The 26,782-nt window shown below is 46.2% G+C and overlaps 1 protein-coding gene across 1 annotated transcript in view; it reads left to right on the forward strand.

The window, feature by feature from the left end:
* cfap54 (cilia and flagella associated 54) overlaps window positions 1-26,782 on the forward strand; it is a 264,156-nt gene that overhangs the window by 155,921 nt on the left and 81,453 nt on the right. The window contains exons 22-24 of the mRNA XM_078554638.1: window positions 8,083-8,259; window positions 18,153-18,245; window positions 21,014-21,199. Of these exons, the coding sequence (XP_078410764.1) occupies window positions 8,083-8,259; window positions 18,153-18,245; window positions 21,014-21,199 (456 nt within the window). The remainder of the gene's footprint in view (window positions 1-8,082; window positions 8,260-18,152; window positions 18,246-21,013; window positions 21,200-26,782) is intronic.

The raw sequence follows: 26,782 nt of genomic DNA on the forward strand, positions 1-26,782 counted from the left end.
CGCCCACCACCTCCTTGACCTCGGAGACGGTGAAGTTGTCTCCCCGCAGCAGAATACCCAGGCCGGAGGAACGAGAGTCATTTCCGCCCGACCAGATCGATGGCCCGTGGGACCACCATCGTGACCATTGCCTGTAGGAGCTGAGGTGCGGTATCGCACACTCCTGCAGAAACAACAGGTCAGCTTTGACCTTGGCTAGGTAGTCCAAGGTCGCAACACATCGCGTAGTAGATTTAATGCTACGCACATTTATGGATGCAATCTTTAAACCCATTTTAAAGCATTTATTCTCCTACCAAACCCACTGTCTCTGAGAGTCCCAGACCTTTAGTCTGCTCCTTCATACCCGTAGTGAGCTCAAATTCCTTCACTTTGGATGGGCTGAGGTAGATCTCCTTGGCCGTGTTCTGCTCCAGTGGCATCTGGAGGTTCACGTAGAGAGCGGGTTTTGAGATGACCTTTGCTGGAGAAGCTTCTCCAAAACTCACCCCCTCTGGGGTGTTGCTGTTCCCGGCTTCCTGGAGCTGGGGTGCGATGATTGCCTCACTGCTCCCAGATTCCAGGGGCTGTGGTGCACTGGCCTCCTCAGGTTGCAGGCAAAGTTGGGGTGCGCTGGTCTCCTTGTTGTCTCCAATTTTCTGGAGCTCGGGTGTCTCGTCCTCCAACGCCCTGGAGCTTTGCCGCCTCTTCTGTCGGTGCCGCTCTGGCACTTCATCATCCGAAGAGCTGCTGCCCTTGTCATCCGTGTCGGATGGGAGATGCCTCTTGCCGCTTCTCTGGGAAACGCCTTTGCTTCTTCTTCGCTCCCTCTTACTTTTCTTGTTCTTCACCGTCCGCCACTCCCCCTGCTGCTTTTCCACTGCTGCCTCCTCCTCCATTGATTCGCTGTCCTGAGGACTGGGAGGTACAGGGGGTAGTGCTGTTGATTGGCTCTCTGTTGCCTCGATCTCTTTCTCCACCTTGTCTCTCTCTGTGTCCTCCTTTGTCCCGTTGAGCTCCCTGGGGGCCTTGGTGGTTGGAGTGACACGAAACATTTCTTCTGCTTCCCCCTGGTCGGCTTTGGCTGCCTGTGCGTAAGTACGGCAGCGTTTGGGGCAGGTCCTGTAGAGGTGACTTGCCTCGCCACACAGGTTGCAGCACTTGGCCTGTTTGCAGTCTTTTGTCTGGTGCCCTTCCTGTTTGCAGATCTTGCAGAGGGAGGCGCTGCAGTTGGCCGCCACATGACCAGCCTTGCCGCATGAGCGACAATGCTTGGGTTGCCCAGCGTAGACCAGGTAGTCCCGGTTTCCCCCGATAGCGAAACTGGAGGGAGGGTGGAAAATGGCTCCCTTACCATCGGTCTTTAGCGTGACCTTAAACAGGCGTTTGCCTGTCCAGATCCCCAAGTCGTCTCGAATCTCGGTGCCGCTCCCCACCTTATCGAAGTACCTGGTGAGGAAGGTGACCACGTCGGCGACAGGGACGAAGGGGTTGTACACATGCACCATCACCTCACGTTCCCGTTGCAACGGCAGAGAAAAGTGCGGCTCCGCCGTCAGGATCTTCATCTCCGGCAGGTCTCTCTTCTCCTCGAACACCCTCAGGAGCCGGACGCAGTCTGCCACCCGCTTGAACGTCACGTCAAAATAACCGCCTTTGCGGGAGTCGTGCAGGGTGAAGATCTCCGTAGCTTGGAAGCCGCACGCCTTCAACAGGATCCTCCTGGTGAAGAAGCCCCGATCCATAGGTGATCCTCCTTCGCTGTGGTTCACCGTGACTCGGACGGTGATAGGTAATCCACGGTATGGATTTGGGTTGCGATTGGTTATCGCCCTTCCATCCCGACCTTGCCTTGGCAGGACCATGGTGTCGCCCCTGCAACACTTGATCTTAGCCAAAAGGCCGAGAAGCGATCCCCATCCTTCGCAATACCTTAGCAACCCTAGTAATGTGCAGGAGCACAGATTGCTGGACTGCTGTGAGAGCCTGCATGCTCCTCTGAGTAATAGTCTTCTCAGCCATGGTGACTTCTGTTTGAGCTGCTATGGAAGCTGAGACTCAGCCAATATCACTGTTTGCAAATACTGTCATGTTGTTGGCACCACTTGCACACTGGAACGAATGGGCCCTGACCTCTGCACAAAGCCTTGTGCTAATTTGAAGCAAGAATTAACATGACTGCAGGCTTTGTGACAGATGTGCTTGCATCGAGCATCTCTGAGTGCATGCCCATTAACCTTGTCCTGTGCACCGCCCATGTGGAGCCCTCAGTAGCATAACTCACCCTCCGGTGAGCTGGGACACGGAATCACAGAATCACCCAGTGTAGAAGAGGCCCTTCAGCCCACTGAATCTGTACCGACACGTGAGAAACACCTGACCTACCTACCTAATCCCATTTACCAGCACTTGGCGCATAGCCTTGTATGGTATGACATGCCAAGTGCTCATCCAGGTACTTTTTAAAGGATGTGAGGCAACCCACCTCCACCACCCGCCCAGGCAGCGCATTCCAGACCATCACCACCCTCTGGGTAAAAACGTTTTTCCTCACATCCCCCCAAACCTCCTGCCCCTCACCTTGAACTTGTGTCCCCTCGTGTCTGACCCTTCAACTAAGGGGAACAGCTGCTCCGTATCCACCCTGTCTGTGCACCTCATAATCTTGTACACCTCGATCAGGTCGCCCCTCAGTCTTCTCTGCTCCAACGAAAACAACCCAAGTCTATCCAACCTCTCTTCATAACTTAAATGTTTCATCCCAGGCAACATCCTAGTGAATCTCCTCTGCACCCCCTCCAATGCAATCAGATCCTTCCTATAATGTGGCGACCAGAACTGTACACAGTACTCCAGCTGTGGCCTCACCAAAGTTCTATACAACTCCAACATAATCTCCCTACTTTTGTAATCTATGCCTCGATTGATAAAGGTAAGTGTCCCATATGCCTTTTTCACCACCCCACTAACATTCCCCCTCCGTCTTCAGAGATCTATGGACACACACACCAAGGTCACTTTGTTCCTCAGAAATTCCTAGTGTCATGCCGTTCATTGAATACCTCCTTGTCAAATTACTTCTTCCAAAGTGTATCACCTCACTCTTTTCAGGGTTAAATTCCATCTGTCACTTATCTGCCCATTTGACCATCCCGTCTATATCTTCCTGTAGCCCAAAACACTCAACCTCACTGTTAACTACCAATGACGAATAATAGGGCATCCAGCACAGATCCCTGTGGTACGCCACTGGATAAGGGCTTCCAGTCACTAAAGCATCCTTCTGCCATCACCCTCTGTCTCCTACGACAAAGCCAATTTAGAATACACCTTATCAAATTACCCTGTATCCCATGAGCATTTGCCTTCTTTATAAGTCTCCCATGTGGGACCTTGTCAAAGGCTTTGCTGAAATCCATATAAACTACATCAACTGCACTATCCTCATCTATACATCTGGCCACCACCTCCACAAATTCAATCAAATTTGTTAGGGATGACTTCCCTCTGACAAAGCTATACTGACTATCCCTGATCAAACCCTGCCTCTCCAAGTGGAGATAGATTCTCTCCTTCAGAATTTTCCCCAGTAGTTTCCCTACCACTGACGTGAGACTCACTGGTCTGTAGTTCCCTGGCTTATCTCTATAACCCTTCTTAAAAAGCGGAACCAAATTAACTGTTCTCCAGTGCTCTGGCACCTCCCATGTGGCTAGAGAGGAATTAAAAGTTTGTGTCAGAGCCCCTGCGATCTCCTCCCTTGCCTGCCTCAGCAGTCTGGGACACAAATCATCCAGAACTGGAGGTTTGTCCACTTTTAAGCCTGCCAACACCTCCAATAACTTGTCACTCCCTATATCAATTTGCTCAAGATCCTCGCAGCCTCTCTCCCTGAGTTCCATACCTTCATCCTCATTCTCTTGGGTGAAGACAGATGTGAAGTATTCGTTCAACACTCTACCGATGTCCCCTGGCTCCACCCATAGATTGCCGCCTTGGTCCCTAATGGGCCCTGATCTTTCCCTGGTTACGCTCTTCCCATTGATATACTTGTAGAATATCTTGGGATTTTCCCTGCTTTTACCAGCCAGAGCTTTCTCATATTCCCTCTTTGCTCTCCTAATTGCTTTCTTAAACTCCACCCTGCACTTTTTGTGCTTCACTAATGCCTCCGCTGATTTGCTTCCCTTGTACATGCTAAAAGCCTCTCTTTTCCTTCTCATCCTATCCTGAATATCTCTGGTCATCCATGGTTCTCTGGGCTTGTTACTCCTTCCTATCACCCTAGAGGGAACATGTTGAGCCTGTACCCTCCCTATTTCCTTTTTGAACCCCCCCCCCACTACTCTTCTGTAGATTTCCCCACAAATCGCTGTTCCCAGTCTACCTTGGTCAGATCCTGCCTTATTTTACTATTATCCGCCCTCCCCCAATCCAAAACATTTTTTTGTAACTTGTCTATTTCTTTGTCCATAACAAGCTTAAATTATACCATGTTGTGGTCGCTATCACTAAAAAGCTCCCCCATCACTACCTTAGCCGTCCCTTGTTGGACCCTCTACATATTGACCTAAAAAGTTCTCCTGTACATATTTCAAGAAATCAGCTCCATCCAAGCCCTTAACACTGTCTATCCCAATTAATGTTGGGATAGTTGAAATCACCCAATTTAATTACCCTATCATTATTGTTTTTACAAATCTCCGCAAATAGTGCACATATTTGCTCCTCAATTTCCCACTGACTATCTGGGGGCCTATAATAAACGCCTAACAGTTTGGCGGCCCCATTTTTATTCATAAGCTCTACCCACAAAGCTTCCTTCGATGCCCCCTCTAAGATATCATCTCTCCTTACTGCAGTAACTGACCCCTTAACTATAAATGCAATGCCCTGCCTCCTCCTCTCTCTCTCTCTCTCTCTCTCTCTCTCTCTCTCTCTCTCTCTCTCTCTCTCTCCCTACCCCCCCCACCCCCGTCTTGCCTGAAGATTCTATATCCCGGAATGTTGAGCTGCCAATCCTGCCCCTCCCTCAACCACGTCTCTGTGATGGCTACTGTATCACAATTCCACGTGTCAATCCTTACTTAACTTAACTCATCCATTTTACCTGTAATACTCCTACACAGACTATACTTTTCCCATGCCCTTGCTGCAGCCCACTCATGCGTAGTAACTCAGCACATGCTGATCCTGCACTTTCACTAGCCTCTATAATGTATCTGAGCTGGTGGGTCTGAGTGTCAAATCAAGTGACAGTCCTTCTTTATCAGCGGTCATCAGCAGCCTACACTTGTTCATGCCCTTCAGGGTGAGTTTGCACTAGTTGACTGGGCAGCAAAACTTGGGGTATCTGAAAACAAAAATGCAGAAGGGAAAGGTTGGGGTGATGGAAACAGGGGGGGATGGAAGGCAATAGGCCTGTTGTTGCATCATCTGCAGCTTGCAGTTCAAGCCAGGTAGCAGGATGATGGTGAAGTGGGATTTGAGAAGATATATAAGGCAGGAACATAAGAACATCCTGAATGTTCTCAGCAGCACCAGATGCAGCAGCGTCAATGACTGCCAGTCCTATAATGTGGAACACCATCTCCTCCAAACAGCTGAGGAGATGCTGTTGTGCCTGTCCTATGCTGCTCCATGCAGTTACATGCAATCATGTTCTGCAGGAGGGAGAGGAGAATATTAGTGAATATGTGTGGGTGATGTGCCTGCTATAGCCGAGTTGCTGGAAGTTTGTAAAAGCTGCAAGAGGTGCATTTGATGCTGGCATGAGTCCTGGTTGCCAATGGAAGAGTGATATTGTTGTGATGGATTAAGTAGTGTGAGAGATTGATGTTGTGATGAGCAGAAGATGGCATTTGAAGATGCATTCACTGGCTTTCACCACTTGTGTGAGATCATAGATTTTTTGCAGCATTGCAGCCAGGTCCTTGGGGCTAGACTCTGGGAATTGACCTCCATGGTCATCTGCTCCTGTTCTCTTTGGAAGTTACTTCTTGTGGGCCTCTTGGGCCCTTGTGGCAACATCACCTTTCTCCTCCTTTCTCCCTCCATCACTATAAGGACACCAGCATCACATCCGAGAAGTTGGAAGCTCTGTCTCTAGCCTGGCGCTTCATTATCGGTCTTCTTTCTTCTGTTCAAGCTTTCCTGAGGCTGTTCGAGCAGCTGTTGTAGCCTGGGTGCACCTCTAAGATGCGCAGACTGCCTTTAAGCGGTCATACTTACCATGTATGCTTCTTGTGCTCCCTGTTGAGCATGCAATCAGTCAGCAGTATACTTGCACTAAGATGTATGCTACGATCATGTTGGTGAGAGAGCAGCTGAAAAGTTTGTGAAAGTTTGAAAGTGCTGTCTGCCTCAATGGAGCCGAGCCTGTGGTAATCTCCCATTTCGATCCCGGTGCCAGAAAATGGGACTTATTGCAATTTCCATATTGATAATTCCAAATCCTTTAACTTCCACATCCTCAATCTAACCTTAATAGTCGGAGTATTACATGCAGTTCTGGTCACCTTATCACAGGAAGGTTATTAGAGTCCTGAAAAGGAAACAACTGATATAAATATTGAAAAGTTATTATGAAGAAAGGCCAGAAAAATTTGGACTGAGATGGTTATAACTTTTCAAAGGTTTTGAAAGAGTGAGGAATAATTTAATGTTTTCAGCTTTTTAGTGATTTGGTAACAAAGGGATCCAGACACAGGACATCAGGTGAATAAAGGGGAAAGCTGGGAGAAAATTTTCTTACAATGGTTATCATAGTATGGTATGCTTTACCACAAGTGAGACAGAGACCATAACCTAATTTAAAAAGGAATTGGACATGTTTTTAAAAAGAAAGATTATAAAATGACATGTGGTGACGGAAGGGAAATGCGGTGATAGTAGATTGTTCCTACAATGATTTTTGAAAAAATGGAGTACATTTGCTCGTATCATTCCAATCTGCTTGCACTGATTGGCCAAGGACCATTAGTTGGATACTATGTCCCAAATTGAACAGGCTAAGACTATGAGATCAAGGTAATTGCAGCCACAGGTATTGCCAGTGATACTGTTCAGCAAGCAGAGTGATATCTCAGAAAAGAATATCTGCTTCTTATTTAGAATGGCCTGCCCAACATCAGAAGATATAAGATTTGGAGAGGCATTTTTGGTGAGAAAATCAATTAAGAGAAACAGTTAATGTCTGACCAGATAAACTGAAATGTTTGTTTTTCTGGCCCTGTAAATTTTTACATTCCGAAGACCTTTTGAAAGAGGTTGTGTCTTCCAAGCAGAAGTATTTGTTCAATGACAGTACTCCAAAATACAAAGGGGAAATGGATTGGTGTTTAAAATGTGTAATTAATTATGCCTTTTTTATGCCAGATACCTTATTTTGAGCTTTGATTATTAAAAGTTTGGAAGAAGAGAATTGGTGAATGAAAGCATTTTAAAATGTATTATGAGCGACTTCATTGATTAAGTTTCTGTTTACATATTGGTAGATTTTGCTCACTGTTAATGGTTAGATTTCTGATTTATTACTATTCTATAAATATTGCATTTATAGTAATCAGCTTCAAGAAATTTCCATAAAAGAAAATGTGCTAATGAATTATAACCCAGGATTTGTGGTGGATTGGAAATGCATAGTTTGCTGTTTTCTTAGATTTTTAGTTTTTGTAAAACAAGTGCAGATGATGCCATCAAGCCTGAATAATTTAATAAAGTATGAGAGGTTGAATAGCATGAGTAAAATTATGTTGAGCATTTCCTCATGATGCCTCCCACTTCACCGTAACTTTATCGGAAACTTGGTGAAAAGCCCGATAATGTGTGTAAACAGGGTTTCTGATAAACATCTGCTGAAGTTATATTGGTAGAGCAGGAGAAATCATGAAGGAATTCCCACCAACAGTCATTAATATACTGTTACTTCAGTGTCAATAGTATAGGTTATTTTAAGACCATAATTTAAACATAAATGTCTTCAAAATAACAAATGGACATGACAAAAATGATAATGTAATCATAATTGTGCGTAATTAGTTAAATTTTAAAATTGTTCTTGATGATGAGAGTTCCTACTAAAGAAAATATATTATTTTGTAGAAAGCTGTGACTCTGCTGCAGAAGGCTGAAGATGAGGAGAAGATGCTATATTCATTAAGCACACCACAGCCAACAGCAGAAAACGAGGAGCTTGATGTTGTACCAGCCCCCATCCTGATGTCCAGAACACACAATTCTATGATATTCAAACCAGCTCCTTTTACTCCATCCAAAAAGGTTGATAAACTTTTAAAGTATTCTTTTTGACAACGTTGTGTTAATTTATATTTTTGCTGTTGCAAAAATGGACATCACCATGTTCATAGTGGTTATAATGCATAACATTTTAACATTTTTATTGTAGGACTAGTAATAGTTGGTTCAATGATTGTGGGAAATGGTAAAATAGTGGTAATGTCACTTGACTAATAATCCAAAGGTCTGGACTAATGACCCTGAGCACAATAGCTGGTGGAATTTAAATTCAATTAATTAATAAATCCGGAATAGAAAGCTGGTCTCTGTAATGGTGATCATGAGCTGTTGTAAAAACCCACCTAGTTCACAATGTCCTTTTGGGAAGGAAATCTGCTATTCTAACCTGGTCTGGCCTACATGTGACTCCAGATGCACAGCAATGTGGCTGACTCTTAACTGTTCTCTCAAATGGCCTAGCAAGTCATTCAGTTGTATCAAACCATTGCAGAAAAGTCAAAAAAGAATAATACTAGCTCATTTGGAGTACACTTGCCTCTGAGTCACAAGGTTCCGGGTCAAAGTCCCACTTCAGGGCTTGAGTGCAAAAATCAAGGCTGACATTCCTATGCAGTATTGGGGAGCGCTGCACTGTTGGAGGTGCCGTCTTTTGAATGAATCATTAAACTGAGGCCCCATCTGCCCGCTAGGTGGATGTTAAAAGTCCCATGGCACTATTTTGAAGAAGAGCAAAGGAGTTCTCCCTGGTGTCCTGGCCAATATTCATCCCTCAACTGACATCACAAAATACAGATTATCTGGTCATTATCACATTAATGTTTGTGGAAATTTGCTAAGTGCATATTAGCTGCTGTGTTTCCTACAGTACAACAGTGACTACATTTCAAAAAGTACTTCATTAGTCGTAAAGCGATTTGAGATGTATGGTGATTGTGAAATGTGCTATATAAATGCAAGGTCTTTCTCTTTTTTTTAGTGTTTGTTAAAAGAAGCAATGAGGGTAGCAATAGTGCAGAATGTACTTTGGGTTGGGGACTTCAACGTCCGTCACCAAGAGTGACTTGGTAGCACCACTACTGACTGAGCTGGCTGATCCTTATATATGCCAAACTGAGCCTGTGGCAGGTGGTAAGGAAACCAACACAAAGGAAAAACTGACTTGACCTTATCCTCAACAATCTACCTGTTACAGATACATCTGTCCATGACAATATTGATAGAAGTCACAGTCCTTGTGGAAATGAAGTCCAGTCTTCACATTGAGGATACCCTTCATTGTTATGTGGCACTATCAACGGATAAATGGGATAGATTCGGATCAGACCTAGCAGCTCAAAACTGGGCATTCTTGAGGTGCTGTAGGATCGCAGCAGCTGAATTGTATTCAATCACAATCTGTGACCTCATGGCCAGGCATACCCCTCATTCTATCATTAACATCAAGCCAGGAGATCAATCCTAGTCCATTTGATTGGTTGAAGAGCTATGCTATTTCTTGTACTGTTCACAGATGTCCCAGACCCCCTGAAGAAGACTCTGTGCTGGATCAGATGCCTGATGACAGCAAGTGTCCGCTCAAAAATCCAGTGGCCAGCTGTCAGCATAGTGAATGGCGAATGCTGTTCCTTTGCTGCTGACCACAAAATCTGAACCATAAGGTGGGATTTTTCGCTCCGCGGGCTAAGTGCAGTGGTGGTCGGGAAAAGCAGCTTTTTCCCCGCCAACCGCAATGGCATGTTTTCGCGCCCGATTTTCTGTCTCTTGCCTCATTAAGTATGCATAAGCTAGAATCACACCATTTCGCCGGCAGGCGGCCTGTGATTCACCTGCCCCGCCGTGACCTCAGTGGATCCTCGATCCGGGCACCATATTTAAACAGCACCTGCACACAGACCTTTCAATGTCTGCAGCCCAAGACTGCTCCAGGCGAGAGATGGCCCCCAAGAAGAGTGCAGCCCCCAAGTTTAGTGATACCTTGCTGGATCACCTGGATGCTGTAGAGGCCTGTCGTGAACTTTTCTACCCTGGGGATGGTCGGTGGAGCTCCAGCAGGGTCACCATCCTGGCTTGGGAGGAGATGTCTGCAGTGGTGAGTGCCAACCCAGCCCACAGGAAAACAGTGATACAGTGCTGCAAATGGATGAATGATCTCATCCGCTCAGCCAGGGTAAGTCAAACTTATCCTTCTAAGCTCACTCTTTCACAAGCCCCTCACATGTTTGCAGGATGATAGTCCATAAGGATCTCATACACTACCAGCACAAGGGACATCACCACACAATCTCCCCCACACACCCTGACATCTCATCTGGGCTCACATCCTGTGCTGTTCAGGTCCTAATCCCGTACATGACTCCATTCAGCCCCCACAGAAGGCAGGCATCCTTATTATCTGCTGTGGCATACTTCTTGTTCAAACTCTCTCCATCTGTCTTCATACAGGCCAAGCTCGCTCATAATAAAAGCGAGAGGTCCCAGACTGGTTGCAGGGTGCCAGAGATCAGTGCCCTCACCCAGTATGAGAAGCGTGCAATACACCTAGTTGGAGAGGATCGGGAGCGTGCCTGTAGTAACGGTGAAGTCAGTGGCGCACACCCAAGTGAGGATCTTGCACCAGCTGACCCTTCAGACAGTGAGACTGTGAGTGCAATGTTATGTCTTGGAGTCTGCTGACATGCACTAATTATCTCTACTCTTTCATAAGCATCACAGCCAAGTGCCTTAGGGATACGGGGAGCCGGCCCCTCATCTTGAGCCCCGAAGATGAGGATTTTGAGGACCCACTTGTGGAAGACCCGTCACAGTGCTCACTCACACCCTCCAACAGCGTAGAGACACACACCACCATGGGGCCTAGATCTAGAGCAGGCACATTGTCATAATCTGGTGAGCACAGCACAGATTCTGGCTCACAGCAGGTAGAGGCCGGGACATCCAGGGTCACCAACACTTGGAGGACTGCTGGAGTCAGGATTCTGTTGAGTCCCAGTCAGATGATGTGCCTGTAGACTTGGCTTCAATGCAGATGTTGGAGGTGCAGCAACAAACATGGGAATATCAGGCAGGGTTGTCAGCTGCATTCCACAGATTGCAACGTATGGTGGAGGAGTCTGTTTGCATTTAGTCTGAGGTAATAGCGCTGGCAGACCAACATACAAATTAGGGCCAGGAGTAGGCCACTCGGTCCTTTAAGCCTGCTCCACTATTCAACAAGATCATGGCTGATCTGATTGTAACCTCAACTCCACATTCCCGCCTTCAATAACCCCCTTACTTATCTATCTACCTCTGTCTTAAAAATATTCAAAGATTCTGCTTCCACCGTCTTTTGAGGAAGAGAGCTCCAAAGACTCACAACCCTCTGAGAGAAAAAATTCTCCTCATCTCTGTCCTCACTGGGCGACACCTTATTTTTAAACAGTGCCCTGTAGTACTAGATTCTGTTGCAAGAGGGAACATCCCCTCTACATTGACCCTGTCAAGTCCCCTCAGAAACTTATGTGTTTCAATCAAGTCTTCTCTTACTCTTCTAAACTCCAGTGGATACAAGTCTAGCTTGTCCAACCTTTCGTCATAAGATAACCCGCCCACCCCAGGTATTAGTTTAATAAACCTCTGAACTGATTCCAAAACCTTTACATCCTTCTTTAAATAAGGAGACCAATACTGTACACAGTACTCCAGATGTGGTCTTACCAGTACTCTGTATAACTGAAGCATAACCTCCCTACTTCGGTGTTCAATTCCCCTCTCAATAAATGATAATATTCATAATGATATCAATTACTTTCCTAATTACTTGCTGTACCTACTAGCCTTTTGTGATTCATGCACCAGGACACCTACATCCCTCTGCATCTCAGAGCTCTGCAATCTCTTACTATTTAGATAATATGCTTTTTTATTTTTCCTGACAAAATGGACAATTTCACATATTCCCACATTATACAACATTTGCAGGTCTTTGCCCACTCACTTAACCTACCTATATCCCTTTGCAGAATCCTTGTGTCCTCTTCACATCTTACTATCCTACCTATCTTTGTGTCATCAGCAAATTTAGCAACTGTACCTTCAGTCCCTTCATCCAAGTCATTTATATAAATTGTAAAAATTGAGGCCCCAGCACTGATCCCTGTGATGCACTACTTATTACATCTTGCCAATCAGAAAAAGATCTATTTATGCCACCCCTCTGTTTCCTGTTAGCTAGCCAATCTTCTGACCATGCCAATGTGTTACCCCCTACACCATGAGCTTTTATTTTTCTGCAATAGCCTTTGATATGGCACCTTATCAAAAGCCATATGGAAACCTAAATACAGTACAACCTTTATCCACAGCATACTTGAAAGAACTCCAATAAATTGGTTAAATATGATTTCCTTTTCAAAAAACCATGTTGATTCTGCCTGATTATCCTGAATTTTTCCAAGTGCCCTGCTGTAATGTCTAATAATAGCATGCCAGTGCACTGAGGTCAACACTAGTAGGAACTTGGTTCAGGACATCGCGCATGTGCTGCTGCGGGAGTTGCACTCCATCACTGTAGGCATTTGCGATATCCAACTAGTAGCTACGTGAGAGGGGGCCAGGGCACCTAGATATAACTCTCGGTGCATCTTCTCCTCAAAGAGTCATCCAAGGGCCCTTGGGCACCCATAGGGACGAGGACCATCCACCCAGATAACGCAAGGAGCATCCTGCCCATCCCAATCCTCTCTGCCTGTGACCTCATCACCTCCAGCTCCACAAACCAAGGAGGGTACACCTGCCCCACAGCAGGAGACCCAAAGCAGCCTGGGGCCCTTCAGGAGTTGGCCCTCTAGAGGACACCTGCTGAAGTCATCACAGACAACAGGGCTTAGCCGTCAGCAGGCTGCTTCCATCTCCTCTGTGGATGTTGGGGATGCAGCAAGACACAGCGGTAGGGTTAGCAAGATCAAGAAATAGTAGGAGCACAACAGTGGCACAGGTGTTCGCCACATGTATAAACTTTCCACCAATGTAAATAGAATTGCACCATTCCACATCTCCTCTTCTGTATGCCTCCTCTGTATGTTGAGTTGTGTTATGCTCGATCAGATGTGATACCATGTTCCCTCCCCCAACTTGTCACAGATTTTGCATCATGTGCCACTGGTCATCTCATCATAGTGTGTGTCCCTTCTCAGTTCGTTATTGGCTTCAGTGATGCCTCACCCTCAATGTAAATTGTGCTTGTGCAAGGCATCTCATCGACATGCACTGCATGTTCGAGTGATGTTCATTCTTGGCTGTGTCAGGTGGAGGCTCATGTAGTGTTCCATTTCACCTGCATTGTGGAAAGGCGAAGGTATCGTGTAGAAGGGGCGATGTAGAGATGCATGGAGAAGGATAATCTTTCTTTGAACTCCATGTTCTCTGTCATCTGTGAGGGTTTGCAATTTATAAGTCCATACTCAGAGGTTGTGTGCACTTGTGCCAGCCTTAACACGTTGTCGACTCTGACTGTACAGCTGCTAAGCTGTTCATAAGTGTGTGCACCTTCCCACCTCAATGTACCAGTGCTCTGACCCTCATGGGCACAATTTTGTCCTGGCTCTCAAAGCCACAGCTTTAACTGTTTTGCACCTTGGAATTGTCTGTATAGTGCCCACAAGGCTACTGTCAAAAAGAAAGGATGTAGCACTGGCCCAATCATTCTGCTTAGCCTCCCCTCCCCTAAACACTCGCTGAGCTCAGCGATGTTACATCCATGTGGAAATGTGTTGCAGTCAATGGAACTGTTGATCACAGTCTCAATGCTCAGATGTTAGCTTGATGGGCAGGCAATGCTTAGGGCATAAAGGGGCTGACAGCTGATGTGTGCTTGTTATTATCAATATAGTGAAACTTTGAGGGCTCCATGGTGTGTCTGCATTTTCGAGGTTGCAAGGGCCAGGGCTGACCATTATGGGAAACTGACAATGTCAAAAAGGAGGCTTTTTCATGTCTGTCAGGCAAATGTGTGAAGATGGTCATCCTGAGGTGATCTATGTCCATTGAAAGGTCAGGCTAACTGAAGCCCTGCATCCCTAACTGAGAGTGGAAGGCCTCAGTGTAATGGGGATCAGGGTAACGCTGAGGACAGAGTGCTTTGAACAAGTGTTAACACATCTTGACCTTCCTCGCCCGCCTTGGCCCAAGTCTAGCCTCACAGCATCACTATCGAAGTGACACGTAAGGTGTTTTTCTGTTGCTGGAGATGGACCTCCTTGAGGTGCTTTGTTAGACTGAAGGTACACTGCTATGAGTCCTCTGTGGACTGCAGAGCAACTCCTGCCTCTTGTAGGCTGCCTTAGCGGCTGGGATGCTGAAGAGACGCTTGAAGAGTCAGCACCTTCTGTCGTGTGATGTTGTAATGACCTCCTGCAGTTGGTACCTCATCTCAACAAGGACACATACCCCCGAAGGTTCATCATCCTTCAAAGGATGGGGACATGGTGAGCAGAATGTGTAAATACTCAATCTCAGAATGAAGAGGATGGTTGAGAACACTAGCCACGCTGGTGGTAACATGGTCTTATCATGGAAGGCACTGGCCAACAGGATAAGCACTGTTGCTTGTCGTTATCCTTCTGGAATCTGGTGGCTATGAGTGCCTCATGTGCACGCTTGCCTCGTCTGGCCTGTGCTATGGCTTCTCCCCTTGCAGGCTTGGCTTCCAAGACCTCATTGCCCTCATTCCTCTCAATGTCCTCCTCACCGTTGAATTCGTGCTGCTCCTCCAACACGGCATCTGGCAAGTCCTTCCCACCTTTGCAGCACCAGGTTGTACAGGGCGCAGTAAATCACGATGATCCATGATATCCTTGGGGAGTGTACTGGAGTGCTCCACCAGATCTGTCGAGGCATCGGAATTGCATCTTCAAAATGCCAATGGTCTGCTCTACCAATGTTCATGTGGCAGAATGACCATCATTGTACCTTCCTTCAACTGGAGTTTATGGCTGTCGCACTGGTGTCATCAGCCACGTGCTTTGTAGCTATCCTTTGTTACCGAGGAGTCAACCTTGGATGTTGTGTGGTCCCTCGGGTTTGCCTGCGATCTGCAATCTACTTAAGATGAAGGAGTCGTGGCAGTTTCCCGGCTTTCTCGCAAAAACTTTCATGATATATTCCTGGTGGTAGTAGACCAGCTGCACATTGAGCGAGTGGAAGCCTTTCCTGTTGATGTATTGTACTGCCTATTTCCAGGGAACTCCTAAAGCCAAATGAGTGCTGTCAATGGCACCCTGCACCTGTGAGAATCCGGAAATAGCAGCAAAGCCCAGTGTTCTGGTGTCCTGGCTTGCTTGATCTTTAGCAAAGTCAAAGTAATTGTGGGCCTTGGCAAAAAAGGGAATCTGTTATCTCCTGTATACACTTGTGCATGGAAGCTTGAGAGACGCCCCAATGGAGCACTGGAAAGAGCCACTCACATAGAAGATAAGAGCTGTGGTGACTTTCAGAGCCACTGGCAAATGATGTCCTCCTAGTCCCCACAGCGTCAACTCATGGAGGATGTGAACTACCAGATCCCTGGACATGCGAAGGCATTGACAACACTGTCTCTTGTTTGAATGCAGAAAAGACATGTGTCTTCTATACGCCCTCGAGAGGCGCCTATGTACAGTGTTTCTGTGAGCCTCGTCCTTTTTTTTAATTGATTCACAGGATGTGGGCTTTGCTGGCTGGGCCAGTATTTATTTCCCATCCCTTGTTGCCCTTGAGAAGGTGGTGAGCTGCCTTCTTGAACTGCTGTAGTCCATGTGGTGTAGGTACACCCATAGTGCTGTTAGGAAGGGAGTTCCAGGATTTTGACCCATCAACAGTGAAGGAACAGCAATATATTTCCAAGTCAGGATGATGAGTGACTTGGAAGAGAACTTCCATGTGATGGTGTTCCCATCTATCTGCTGCCCTTGTCCTTCTAGATGGTAGCAGTCGTGGGTTTGGAAGGAGCCTTGGTAAATTCCTGCAGTGCATCTTGTAGATGGTACACACTGCTGCTACTGTGTGTCGGCAGTGGAGGGAATGAATGTTTGTGGATGCGGTGTCAATCAAGTGGGCTGCTTTGTCCTAGATGGTGTCAAGCTTCTTGAGTGTTGTTGGAGCTGCACTCATCCAGGCAAGTGGGGATTATTCCATCACATTTCTGATTTGTGCCTTGTAGATGATGGACTGGCTTTGGGGAGTCAAGAGGTGAGTTGCTCGTCGCACGATTCCTAGCCTCTGACCTGCTATTGTAGCCAGAGTACTTATATGGCTAGTCCAGTTCAGTTTCTGGTCAATGGTAACCTCCAAACTGTTGATAAAGGGGGATTTAGTGATGGTAATGCCATTGAACATCAAGGGGTGATGGTTAGATTCTCTATTGTTGGAGATTGTCATTCCCCGGCACTTGTGTGGTGTGAATGTTACTTGCCACTTGTCAGCCCAAGCCTGGATATTTTCCAGATCTTTCTGCATTTAGACATGGACTGCTTCAGTATCTGAGGAGTCACGAATGGTGCTGAACATTTTGCAGTCATCAGCGGACATACCCACTTCTGACCTTATGATGGAAGTAAGGTCATTGATTAAGCAGCTGAAGATGGTTGGGCTGAGGACATTACCCTGAGGAACTCCTGCAGTGATGTCCTGGAGCTGAGATAACTGACCTCCAACAACCACAACCATCATCCTTTGTGCTAGGTATGATTCCAACCAATGGCAAATTTTCCCCCTGATTCCTATTGACTCCAGTTTTGCTAGGGCTCCTTGATGCCATGCTTGGTCAAACACGGCCTTGATGTCAAGGGCAGTCACTCTCACCTCACCTCGGGGGTTCAGCTCTTTTGTCCATGTTTGAATTAAGGCTTGTAGTAAGGTCAGGAGCTGAGTGGCCCTGGCAGAACCCAAACCAGGCGTCAGTTATTGCTAAGCAAGTGCCACTTGATAGCGCTGTTGATGACCCCTTCCATCATTTTACTGATGATGGAGAGTAGAGGGGCAGTAATTGGCCGGGTTGATTTGTCCTGCTTTTTGTGTACAGGACATACCTGGGCAATTTCCCACATAGCCGGGTAGATGCCAGTGTTGTAGCTGTACTGGAACAGCTTGGCTAGGGACGCGCCAAGTTCTGGAGCACGGTCTTCAGTACTATTGCTTGAATATTGTCAGGGCCTATAACCTTTGCACTATTCAGTGCCTTCACCCGTTTCTTGATATCATGTGGAGTCAATCAAATTTGCTGAAGGCTGGCCTCTGTGATGCTGGGGACCTCCGGAGGAGGCCGAGATGGATCATCCACTCGGTACTTCTGGCTGAAGATTGTAGAAAGTGCTTCAGCCTTATCTTTTTCCCTGATGGGCTGGGCTCCCCTATCATTGAGGGTGGGGATATTTGTGGAGCCTCCTCCTCCAGCGAGTTGTTTACTTGTCCACCACCATTCATGACTGGATGCGGCAGGACTGCAGAGCTTAGCTCTGATCTGTTGGTTGTGGAATTGCTTATCTCTGTCTGTCACTTGCTGCTTATGTTATTTGGCACACAAGTAGTCCTGTGTTCTAGCTTGATACCTCATTTTTGATACCTGGCTAGGGTGGGAGAGCTGTGTGCCGGCTTGTCCTCTTATCCCACACCCTTAAAAATGCCACAGGTTGGAATGGGGGTGGGAATCCTGGAATCAGGTTCCATCCGACATTTTTAAAACCCTGCCTGTGTCCATTCCAACACAGACAGAGGCATGAAGAAGTGGCCCTCAATCTTGATCACCACATTCTTTGTCTGAGTGCATCATAGGTTAACCTAATAATCTAATAAGGTATGGCAAGTTTAATAGTCTGGATGCATGATTTAACTAGTTTTTATATATTTACATTTTTAACAATTAAAAGCATGCTGAAAGCTTTTCATTCCTCTTTGTTAAGGTTTACTGGTATCGCATATTTGGTCGTACTGCAACAGGAAGCATTCTCAAAGTACGGCTGAAGGATTCTCACTTTGGGGGTACAGGGCATGAGGTACAGAAAGAAAATCCATTTATGATCCAATGATTGAATGGCGGTTAATTATTATATTATGATATCTAGTGAACTACAATTTCCATTAAATATATTTTAATAAGGCATTGGGCTGTAACCTCCAAGCTCCCCAGCATCGGATTTGGGGGGAATCCCAAAGATGCACTGGGGAATCCCTCTTGGAGGTTCTTAGGTAAGAGTTTGCATGGCAATTGCCCAGAAGGCCACACTTCCTCTGGATGATTGTCCTGCACTGGGAACCACCCGAAAATGCGGTTTAAATCACAAACCTCAGATGGCTCCATCAAGGTTACACCAATAGTTACTCAGAAAAAGTTAGAAGAACTAAAACCTCTTCTGACTTCTGCGTAACTATTGTAAACACCCAGACCGACCCCACAGGACTCTCCCGACTCCCCCTCCACGGTTTCCCCCCACATCCCTGACCCTCACTACAGGACTACCCCCACACCCCTGACCTCCAACTCCCCCGCCCCACCCAACCTCTGACCTCCACTACCCCCGACCTCCAACCCCCTCATACCCCCACTGCTCTGACCTCTGATCCCCTCAACTTCTAACCCCTTTGACCTCTGACACCCCTCACCCACCACCCCTCTGACCTCCGACACCCCCATACCTTGAACCCCCAAACAACCTCCAACCCCCCCAACCCCCGACTCCAGCCCCCACCCTGACCTCTGACCCCCACACCTCTGACCTCCCATCCCCCAGAACTCCGAGCCGCCCACCCCCCCCCCCCCCACAGGACTCCCCCCACACCCTCAGCCCGCCCGGACCTCTGACCCCCCCCCCCCCCCCCCCCCCAAATACACTATCCCCCGACCTCCAACACCCTCCACCTCCAAGCCCCTCGCCCCTCCCTGACCTCTGGCATCCCCCATCCACCCCTGGACCTCTGATAACCCCCCACCACCCGAATCCTGCTGTCCTCCGATCCCACCACCCGCCACCCCCCCCCCCCCCCCACCCCCCAGGTCCTACCCACTTACCTTAGACACTTAGCTTCCCCCTGGCCTGTCAATTTCATTGGGCCCATTAAACTTACCTGCTTTACGGCAACTGGTGCTGTAAAAAGGGGCGTGGCCTCCTTGAATCCGCTGGAGCTGTACTTTGCTGGGACCTGTGAGGAGTCTTTTGATGCAGGTGCCAAGCAGCTCCGGTGGATGGAAGTATCAATGTAATTTTCAAGGGCAGGTATGTATTTATTTCTTCTAATTCCAGCAGGCTGTCTCTTTCCGACACTAGTTGGGAGTTACAGCCCATTATCTTTTTGATGTTATATATTGATCTAGATTTTTGCTGAGCGGGAGTCCTTAAAAAATGATACCGGGGACCCGATTCCAGATTTCCTGCACCCATTCATGTTTTCAGCCATTTTTTGCTGGTATGGGATAAGGTTGTGGGTAGTTAGCCTTCATGCAGCACCCTTGCCCTTGAATGCCCCATTGCAGATTTGGGCATTTCAAACCCCACTGCAATTTTGATGAAACAAGGCCTGTTCTATTAGTAAACATGGTTCATGGACTCTCAGAGGAGTTGTGAGCCATAGGGAAACCCTCGTCCTGAGTTGGCCATAAAAAATGCCAACCGCTCAACAGTCCCATTGAAATAAATTTCCCTGCCTACCTTCTCATAAAACTGCCAATCAATTACAGCCATTCATAGTACCAATGTCAAAAAGTTTTTAATCTAGTTCAGACCTCTTAATCTTGTGTAAATGAACATACTGGCATTGAAAACCACATCAAAGAAAGATTAAGTTATTACAAGGTAAAATATATGTCAGTCAAGCAAAGCTTGCACTCCCTTTCAAGCTGTGTAAAAATTGCCTGCTGAGCTAAGTGTCATTCTTGGAGTTCAGCCAGGCATTTGTAATGAGGCCATCTGGCAACTGTATCAACAGACATTGTTGTTCTAGATGACCTCATTATGAATGCTTGACTGAATTCCAAGAATGATGAATTAATGTAGCTCAACAGGCAATGTTTACACAGCTTAAAGGAAAGTGCAAGCTCTATTTGACTGACATCTCTATTACCTTGTAATAACCTGCTCTTTATTTGATGTGGTTTTTCAATGCCTATGTGTTTAGTTACACAAGATTAAGAGGTCTGAAGTACATAAAGGTTTTTGAAATAGATACTATGAACTACTGGGATTGATTAACACTTTTAAGAGGTTGTAAGCTGAGCAGTTTATTTTGAAGTATTTTTTCAAAACTTCTGCTTATGTTGTCAGTTTCAGGATAATTTCAAAGACTTGCCAGATTTGCTGCAGGCTTATTTCTTCTGTATATATTGGATACATGGAGAGTGGGTGTGGATGATACATGGGAGTATGGAAGTGTCTTGGGGGTAATGGAAGGGGCATGGAATGGACATGGGAGATATTGAGGGCATGGAAAATATGAGGGGGCATGGAGGGTGGATGGCAGAGTGAGGGGGTTGAAGGGTGAGAGCTTGAGGGCCTGACAGGACTGATGTCCCAGTAAACAGAGATGGGCCTTCTAGCTTGCCAGTGTTGTCATCCGGCCGCCCTGATTGTCAACTCAGGTTTGCTTCCATCCCACACCCACTCCCTGACAGTCAAATAGTGCAGGCAATGGCCTCCTTAATGGGGAATATGTTTGCAGGGTCGGAAACATTCCTGACTCCTGATACTTGTCTCTTTGATGAAAATCCAGCCCATTGTGTGAACATTGTGAATTGTGTGAAACAATAATATCACCTTTCTTCTATCTGAAGGTACCAGCACTTGGAGAGTGTCTACTGGAGGTAAAAGACATCGAACCTAATGAAAAATACATCTTTGCAGTTGCTGCTTATTCAGAAGATGGAACAATCATTGGAGATGGAATAGGACAGACAACAAAGCCAATTCTAGCATATTATCCTCTTCCCATCCTTACAGCATGGACCTGCCTTTGTCAGGTACAACCAGTTCTGACCTGGACTAAATGTGGTTAATTTTGACTTCGCATGGTAGTGGGTGATAGTGATTCTGGAACATTTTGCATCTTTTCTTATTTTCCATTGCAGTAAAAAGGTGGAATGTAAAATGGCCTGCCAACTCATTATCACTGTCACACTAAAGTAAAATCATGTTCAAGGTTGTGCTTGGGGGCCTAGGCTGACCCAACACCAAGGTCTGGATATTCCTCTTGGGATCATGAAATGCAAATCAGGCCCTTTTGTGGTTTCCAAAATGCACACCCGGCTAATGACCGACTTTGCCTACGATTTTTGTTTTTTTGCGCAAGGGGCAGGTACTATGTGCAGTTTGCAAGCTGCAATGTAGTGTGGGAAGAGTGTGGAGGCGTAGGTGGGCTGGTTAGAATCCCCACCTCATTCTCGTTCAACAACATCCCAACAACATTCTTAAGCCTACTAACCCTCATCCCTCAACACTCATGCTCCCTCATTTCCCCCATGCCTCTCCCATGTCCCCTTGTATGCTTCATAGCCACTCACCCAGTATCCACTACGCTCAGTACTTAGGATTCATGCAATAGCAATGGGTGTGGATGAAAAAAAATTAAATGTGTAACGATCTAATAAAATTCACATTCAAATCTCTGTCATTGATACTGCTGAGAAAATCTGTAGTCCCGTTGGAAAAAAGTTTAATCCCTTAAGTGGCTATCATGTTGTATAAGCAAACAACCAAATACTCAGGAACCACATCAAAGGCAGGTTATGTTACAACAACCTGGTAAAACTGTCAGTCACTCCCAGGAACAGCTATGTCAACAGAGCTGAGTACTCTAGAAGCTTTTGGAACTCAGCCAAGCATTCATAATGACCAGAGCTATCAAAACATCAGCTCTTAGCTCCAGACATCGCTCTACCGCAAAACTGAAAAAAAAAGATGTTATCTTTTCCATCTCAAAGCAGACTGCCTTTCAATCAATGGATTGGATCAGAGCAATTTTTTCAAAGTAAAAGATATCTGGACAATTAAATCTCAGTCCAAAGTTTGACAGGAAAGTTTCTGAGCACATTTTCTACAGTTTTGAATACATTATGGCACTATCTCCATTGATAAAAGCACTGTAATGAGGAAAGGTTGGACAGACTATGCTTATATCTGTTGGAGTTTAGAAGAGCATGAGGAGACTTGATTGAAACATGTAAGACCCTGAAGTGTCTTGACAGGGTGGATGTGGAAAGGATGTTTCACCTTGTGGGAGAATCTAAAAGTAGGGGTCATTCTTTAAAAAATAAGTGATTGCACAATTAAGACAGAGATGAGGAGAATTTTTTTCCCTCAGATTTTTATGAGTCTTTGGAACTCTCTTCCTCAAAAGCTGGTGATAGCAGAGACTTTGAATATTTTTAAGTTAGAGCTAGATAGATTCCTGATAAGCAAGCGAATGAAAGGTTACCAGGGGTAGTTAGGAATGTGGAGTTGAGGTTACAATCAGATCAGCCATGATCTTATTGAATGGTGGAGCAGGCTCGAGGGGCTGAGTAGCCTACTCCTGCTCCTAATTTGTATGTTCGTATGTATTGCATGTCAACAGTTACACAATCTGGTGAATGTAATGGTCAATTTACCTTTTGAAGGACAGAGCCCTCTGATGAATCACTGCATTAAAAGCATATCTACATTTCAAAACAGCATCTAATTGTGATATTTAAAGGTGTCAAAACATTTAACACTTGTCTGAATAATCCCAGCTCCTCAGCTAGCTTCCCCCAGTGGTCATGAACTCTCCATGGAGGTGCCAAAAGCTACACCAGCATACGAAAATAGCATGGGGAAGGAAATTCAAATTTCCTATGGTCCTCACAATGGCGACCCTGACCTCAGAATAGGCCTATGTGCGTTTAGCACCTAAGCACTGGCGGAAGGGCCAGATGAAAATAGTGCTGGGTCAGGAAGGCAGAGGAAATTTGTTTTTGTAGGTAAAAAAATCACAATTTCAGGTTTCCCGGCATGATTGTCACCTTATTTGGCCTCAGACATCTTCCTGACCCCACTGAAGTATGAATGCTGATGTAAAGCAATGTGCTGGATGTATTTTCACCAGTTGCTCATGTGAATTAAGGAAGCCTTAATAATGCATTTAAAAAATCATAATTTGATCAGATAAGGTCAACAGGGTTTTACAAAAGGGAAATTGTGTTTGACAAATTTGTTAAATTTTCTTGACGTTGTAACTAGTAGGGTAGATTAAGGGGAATCAGTTTAATAGATTAAGTATACTTGGGGCTGAATCTTCCGTGAAGTGGATTCTTCTGAATCACCGTCGGATTGCCACTCCACTCCTTTTTACTTACCCTAGATTGGAGCTGCACATTTCTCGCCTGGATTTCCGACCCGGGCCTGCTGAGAAATGTGCAGCGCAGTGCTCTGGGAGTCCCTTTGGTGTAGTACAGATTGGCAGGGGGGAGTGAAGCCATGTTCCCTTTTTACGCCATTAGCTGCCATAAACTGGTAAGTTTAAAGGTCCCAGCCACTTGGACAGGAGAGAGGGTAAGTGAGTGAGGGGATAGGGTGGTCAGTGGGATGGGTGAGGAGGGTAGGGTTGTTTGGGGGGTGGTAGGTTGGGTGGTCCAGCGGAGTTGGGGCTGTAGGGGTGGGGAGGTCAGGTAGCCAGGATAGTTGAGGGTAGGGGAGGGGTCGGGTGGTCAGTGGGGAATGGGGGGTGGAGGTGCAGTCGGGTGATGGTGGGTGGCTGGCGGGGGGGATGGGGTAGGTCCAGTGGGGGTTCAGGGGGGTCAGTACCATAGTTACCAAGGAATTAGAAGTGGTTTTAATCTTTCTAACCATTCTTGGATAACTGTTCAGAGAAGAGAGTTGGAACCATGCAAAGTCTCAGGATAAAGGGCTAATCATTTAGGATTGAGATGAGGAGAAATTTCTTCAATGGTTTGTGAATCTTTGGAATCCTACATTCCAGAGGGTTGTGGTTGTTCCATCATTGAATATATTTAAGACTGAGATAGACAGATTTTTGGTCTCAGGGAATCGACGGATATGGGGAGTGGGCATGAAAGCGCAGTTAAAGCCAATGATCGGCCATGATCGTACTGAATGCCAAAGCAGGTTTGCTGGTCCATTTAGTCAACTCCTTTCTTAAGTTGTTATGTTTTTAAGCAGTAACAGCTTGTATAAGAATTTGAAAGTATACCTTAGTCTTAGGTCTCTGCCATTCTGGATATACCCTCCTCACTCCCCGCACTGACCACCTATCCCCTCACTCACTTTCCTTACACACTTACTTTCTCTCCTGTCAAAGTGGCTGGGACCTTAAACTTACTGGTTTATGGCAGCTAGTGCCGTAAAAAGGGGGCATGGCTTCATTTCCCTTCAACATTCTGCACTAGACAGAAGGGACTCCCGGAGCACTGTGCTGCACATTTCTGAACAGGTCATTTTTTCACTGAGGGATAGAAGCTCCCCAGTTTGTTGCTTCAAAATGTCACTCCGTATCACCGCAGAGCAGAATTTAATGCCACCGCCACACCCCCCACACCCCTATGTTGGTGGGTGGTACTGTTTAGTAAAGCAGGAAGGTGCATGATCCCAATTAATTCTGAGGTGGGGAAGATCAAGGCCAGCCTTTCCACCTGCTAGGCCAGTTGAGGCCCTTGTGTGGCCAGTTAACAGTCTCATCCTGCCTTTGCTGAAATTCTATCAGTAGTGAGGGTGGGGCCCCATCACATGGGTAGGCTGCCACTTTACCCTAGTAGCCTGGCTGTGGGCTGGTGTGGAGGCCCTTCATGTCCTGGTACCCTATGCTCAACGGAGAGTTCCAATGGCAGCAAGGGAAGAACCCCCTCGCCCTTCAAATCAAAACCCCTCCCACCTCTCCACCCTCCCCCACAACCAGGGCCTGTCTTCCCAGCCCTGGCGCGGCATCCCCACAAATCTGGGTTCTGGGGCATCCATGGCTGCTGTATGAGCAGGGCATTCTGTAGCCCCAGCAGCGCCCAGCATTTCGGCTGGCACTACTGGTATTGAAGGTCTGTTGGCCTCTGATTTTCTGGAGGCAGGAATTTCATCCTGAAAGCCCAGGAACCCCAACAGAAGGCAGGTAAACATCTGATTGGGATTAAATCCCATCATGGCTTCCGGAAATGGCTGCAACAGGTTGTTACAATTCGCAACTCCTCAGTTACTGAAGCAGTCCACGTCCATATGTAGCAGGACCTGGGCAAAACTCAGACTTCGGCTGATAAGTGGCAAATAAGGTTTGCGCCAGACAAATGCTAGGTGTTACGAGGATGTGTTTTTTAAAGATATAATTTCTAATATTTCTTTTCTGTCTGGATTTTTAAAAAACACTACATGCAATGGAAAACTGTGTAGACTGTGGCAATCCACACAATCTCAGATTGGGACAGAAAAAACAGACACTTAACTCCCTGGTGACTGTCAAAGACCCCATCACCCTGCGTTGGCTTCACACCATCCTGATACATTTTAAATGTTTCTGACATTATACCAAAATCCCATTATCTGTTCTAAAATAATAACTGCAGCAGAAATGAACTAATAGAATTTATCTGGAATATACAGCCAGCAAGGTACTTTTAAGCACTGGTTACAAATATACTAACAAGGAGCAGGAGTAGGCCATTTGGCCCCTCGAGCCTGCTGCGCCATTTAATAAGATCATGGCTGATCTGATAGTAACCTCAAATCTGCATCCCACCTATCCCTGATAACCTATCACCCCACCTTGCTTATCAAGAATCTATCCATCTCTGCATTTAAAATATTCAAATATTCTGCTTCCACCACCTTTTCAGGAAGGGATAGTCACAAATAGTCACAACCCTCTGAGAAAAAAAATTCGCCCCATCTCTGTTTTAAATGGGCGACCCCTTATTTTTAAACAGTGACCGCTAGTTCTAGATTCTCCAAGAGAGAATCCTCTCCACACCCACCCTGTCAAGACCTCTTAGGACCTTGTTTCAATCAAATCGCCTCTTATTCTTCTAAACTCCAGCGCCGGCGATACCCAGGTCCCATGAATGAATAAAAAAAACCTTCCCTGAACTGCTTCCAACAGATTTACATCCTTCCTTAAATAAGGTGACCAATACAGTACACAGTACTCCAAATGTGGTCTCACTAGTGCTCTGTATAACTGAAGCATAACCTCCCTACTTTTGTATTCAATTACCCTTGCAATAAATGATGGCATTCTACTTGCTTTCCTAATTACCTTTTTTTAATTCATTCACGGGATGTGGGCGCCGCTGGCTGTGCCAGCATTTTTGCCCATCCCTAATTGCCCTTGTGAACATGGTGGTAAGCTGCCTTCTTGAACCGCTGCAGTCCATGTGGTGTAGGTGCACCCACAGTGCTGTTAGGGAGGGAGTTCCAGGATTTTGACCCAGTGATAGTGAAGGAACGGTGATATATTTCCAAGTCAGGATGGTGAGTGACTTGGGGGGGAACTTCCAGGTGGTGGTGCTCTCATCCATCTGCTGCCCTCGCCCTTCTAGATGGTAATGGTCATGGGTTTGGAAAGTGCTGTTGTAGGAGCCTTGGTGAAT

This window comes from Cetorhinus maximus, chromosome 12 (genome assembly GCF_964194155.1).
Source record: "Cetorhinus maximus chromosome 12, sCetMax3.hap1.1, whole genome shotgun sequence".
Classification (NCBI taxonomy): domain Eukaryota; kingdom Metazoa; phylum Chordata; class Chondrichthyes; order Lamniformes; family Cetorhinidae; genus Cetorhinus; species Cetorhinus maximus.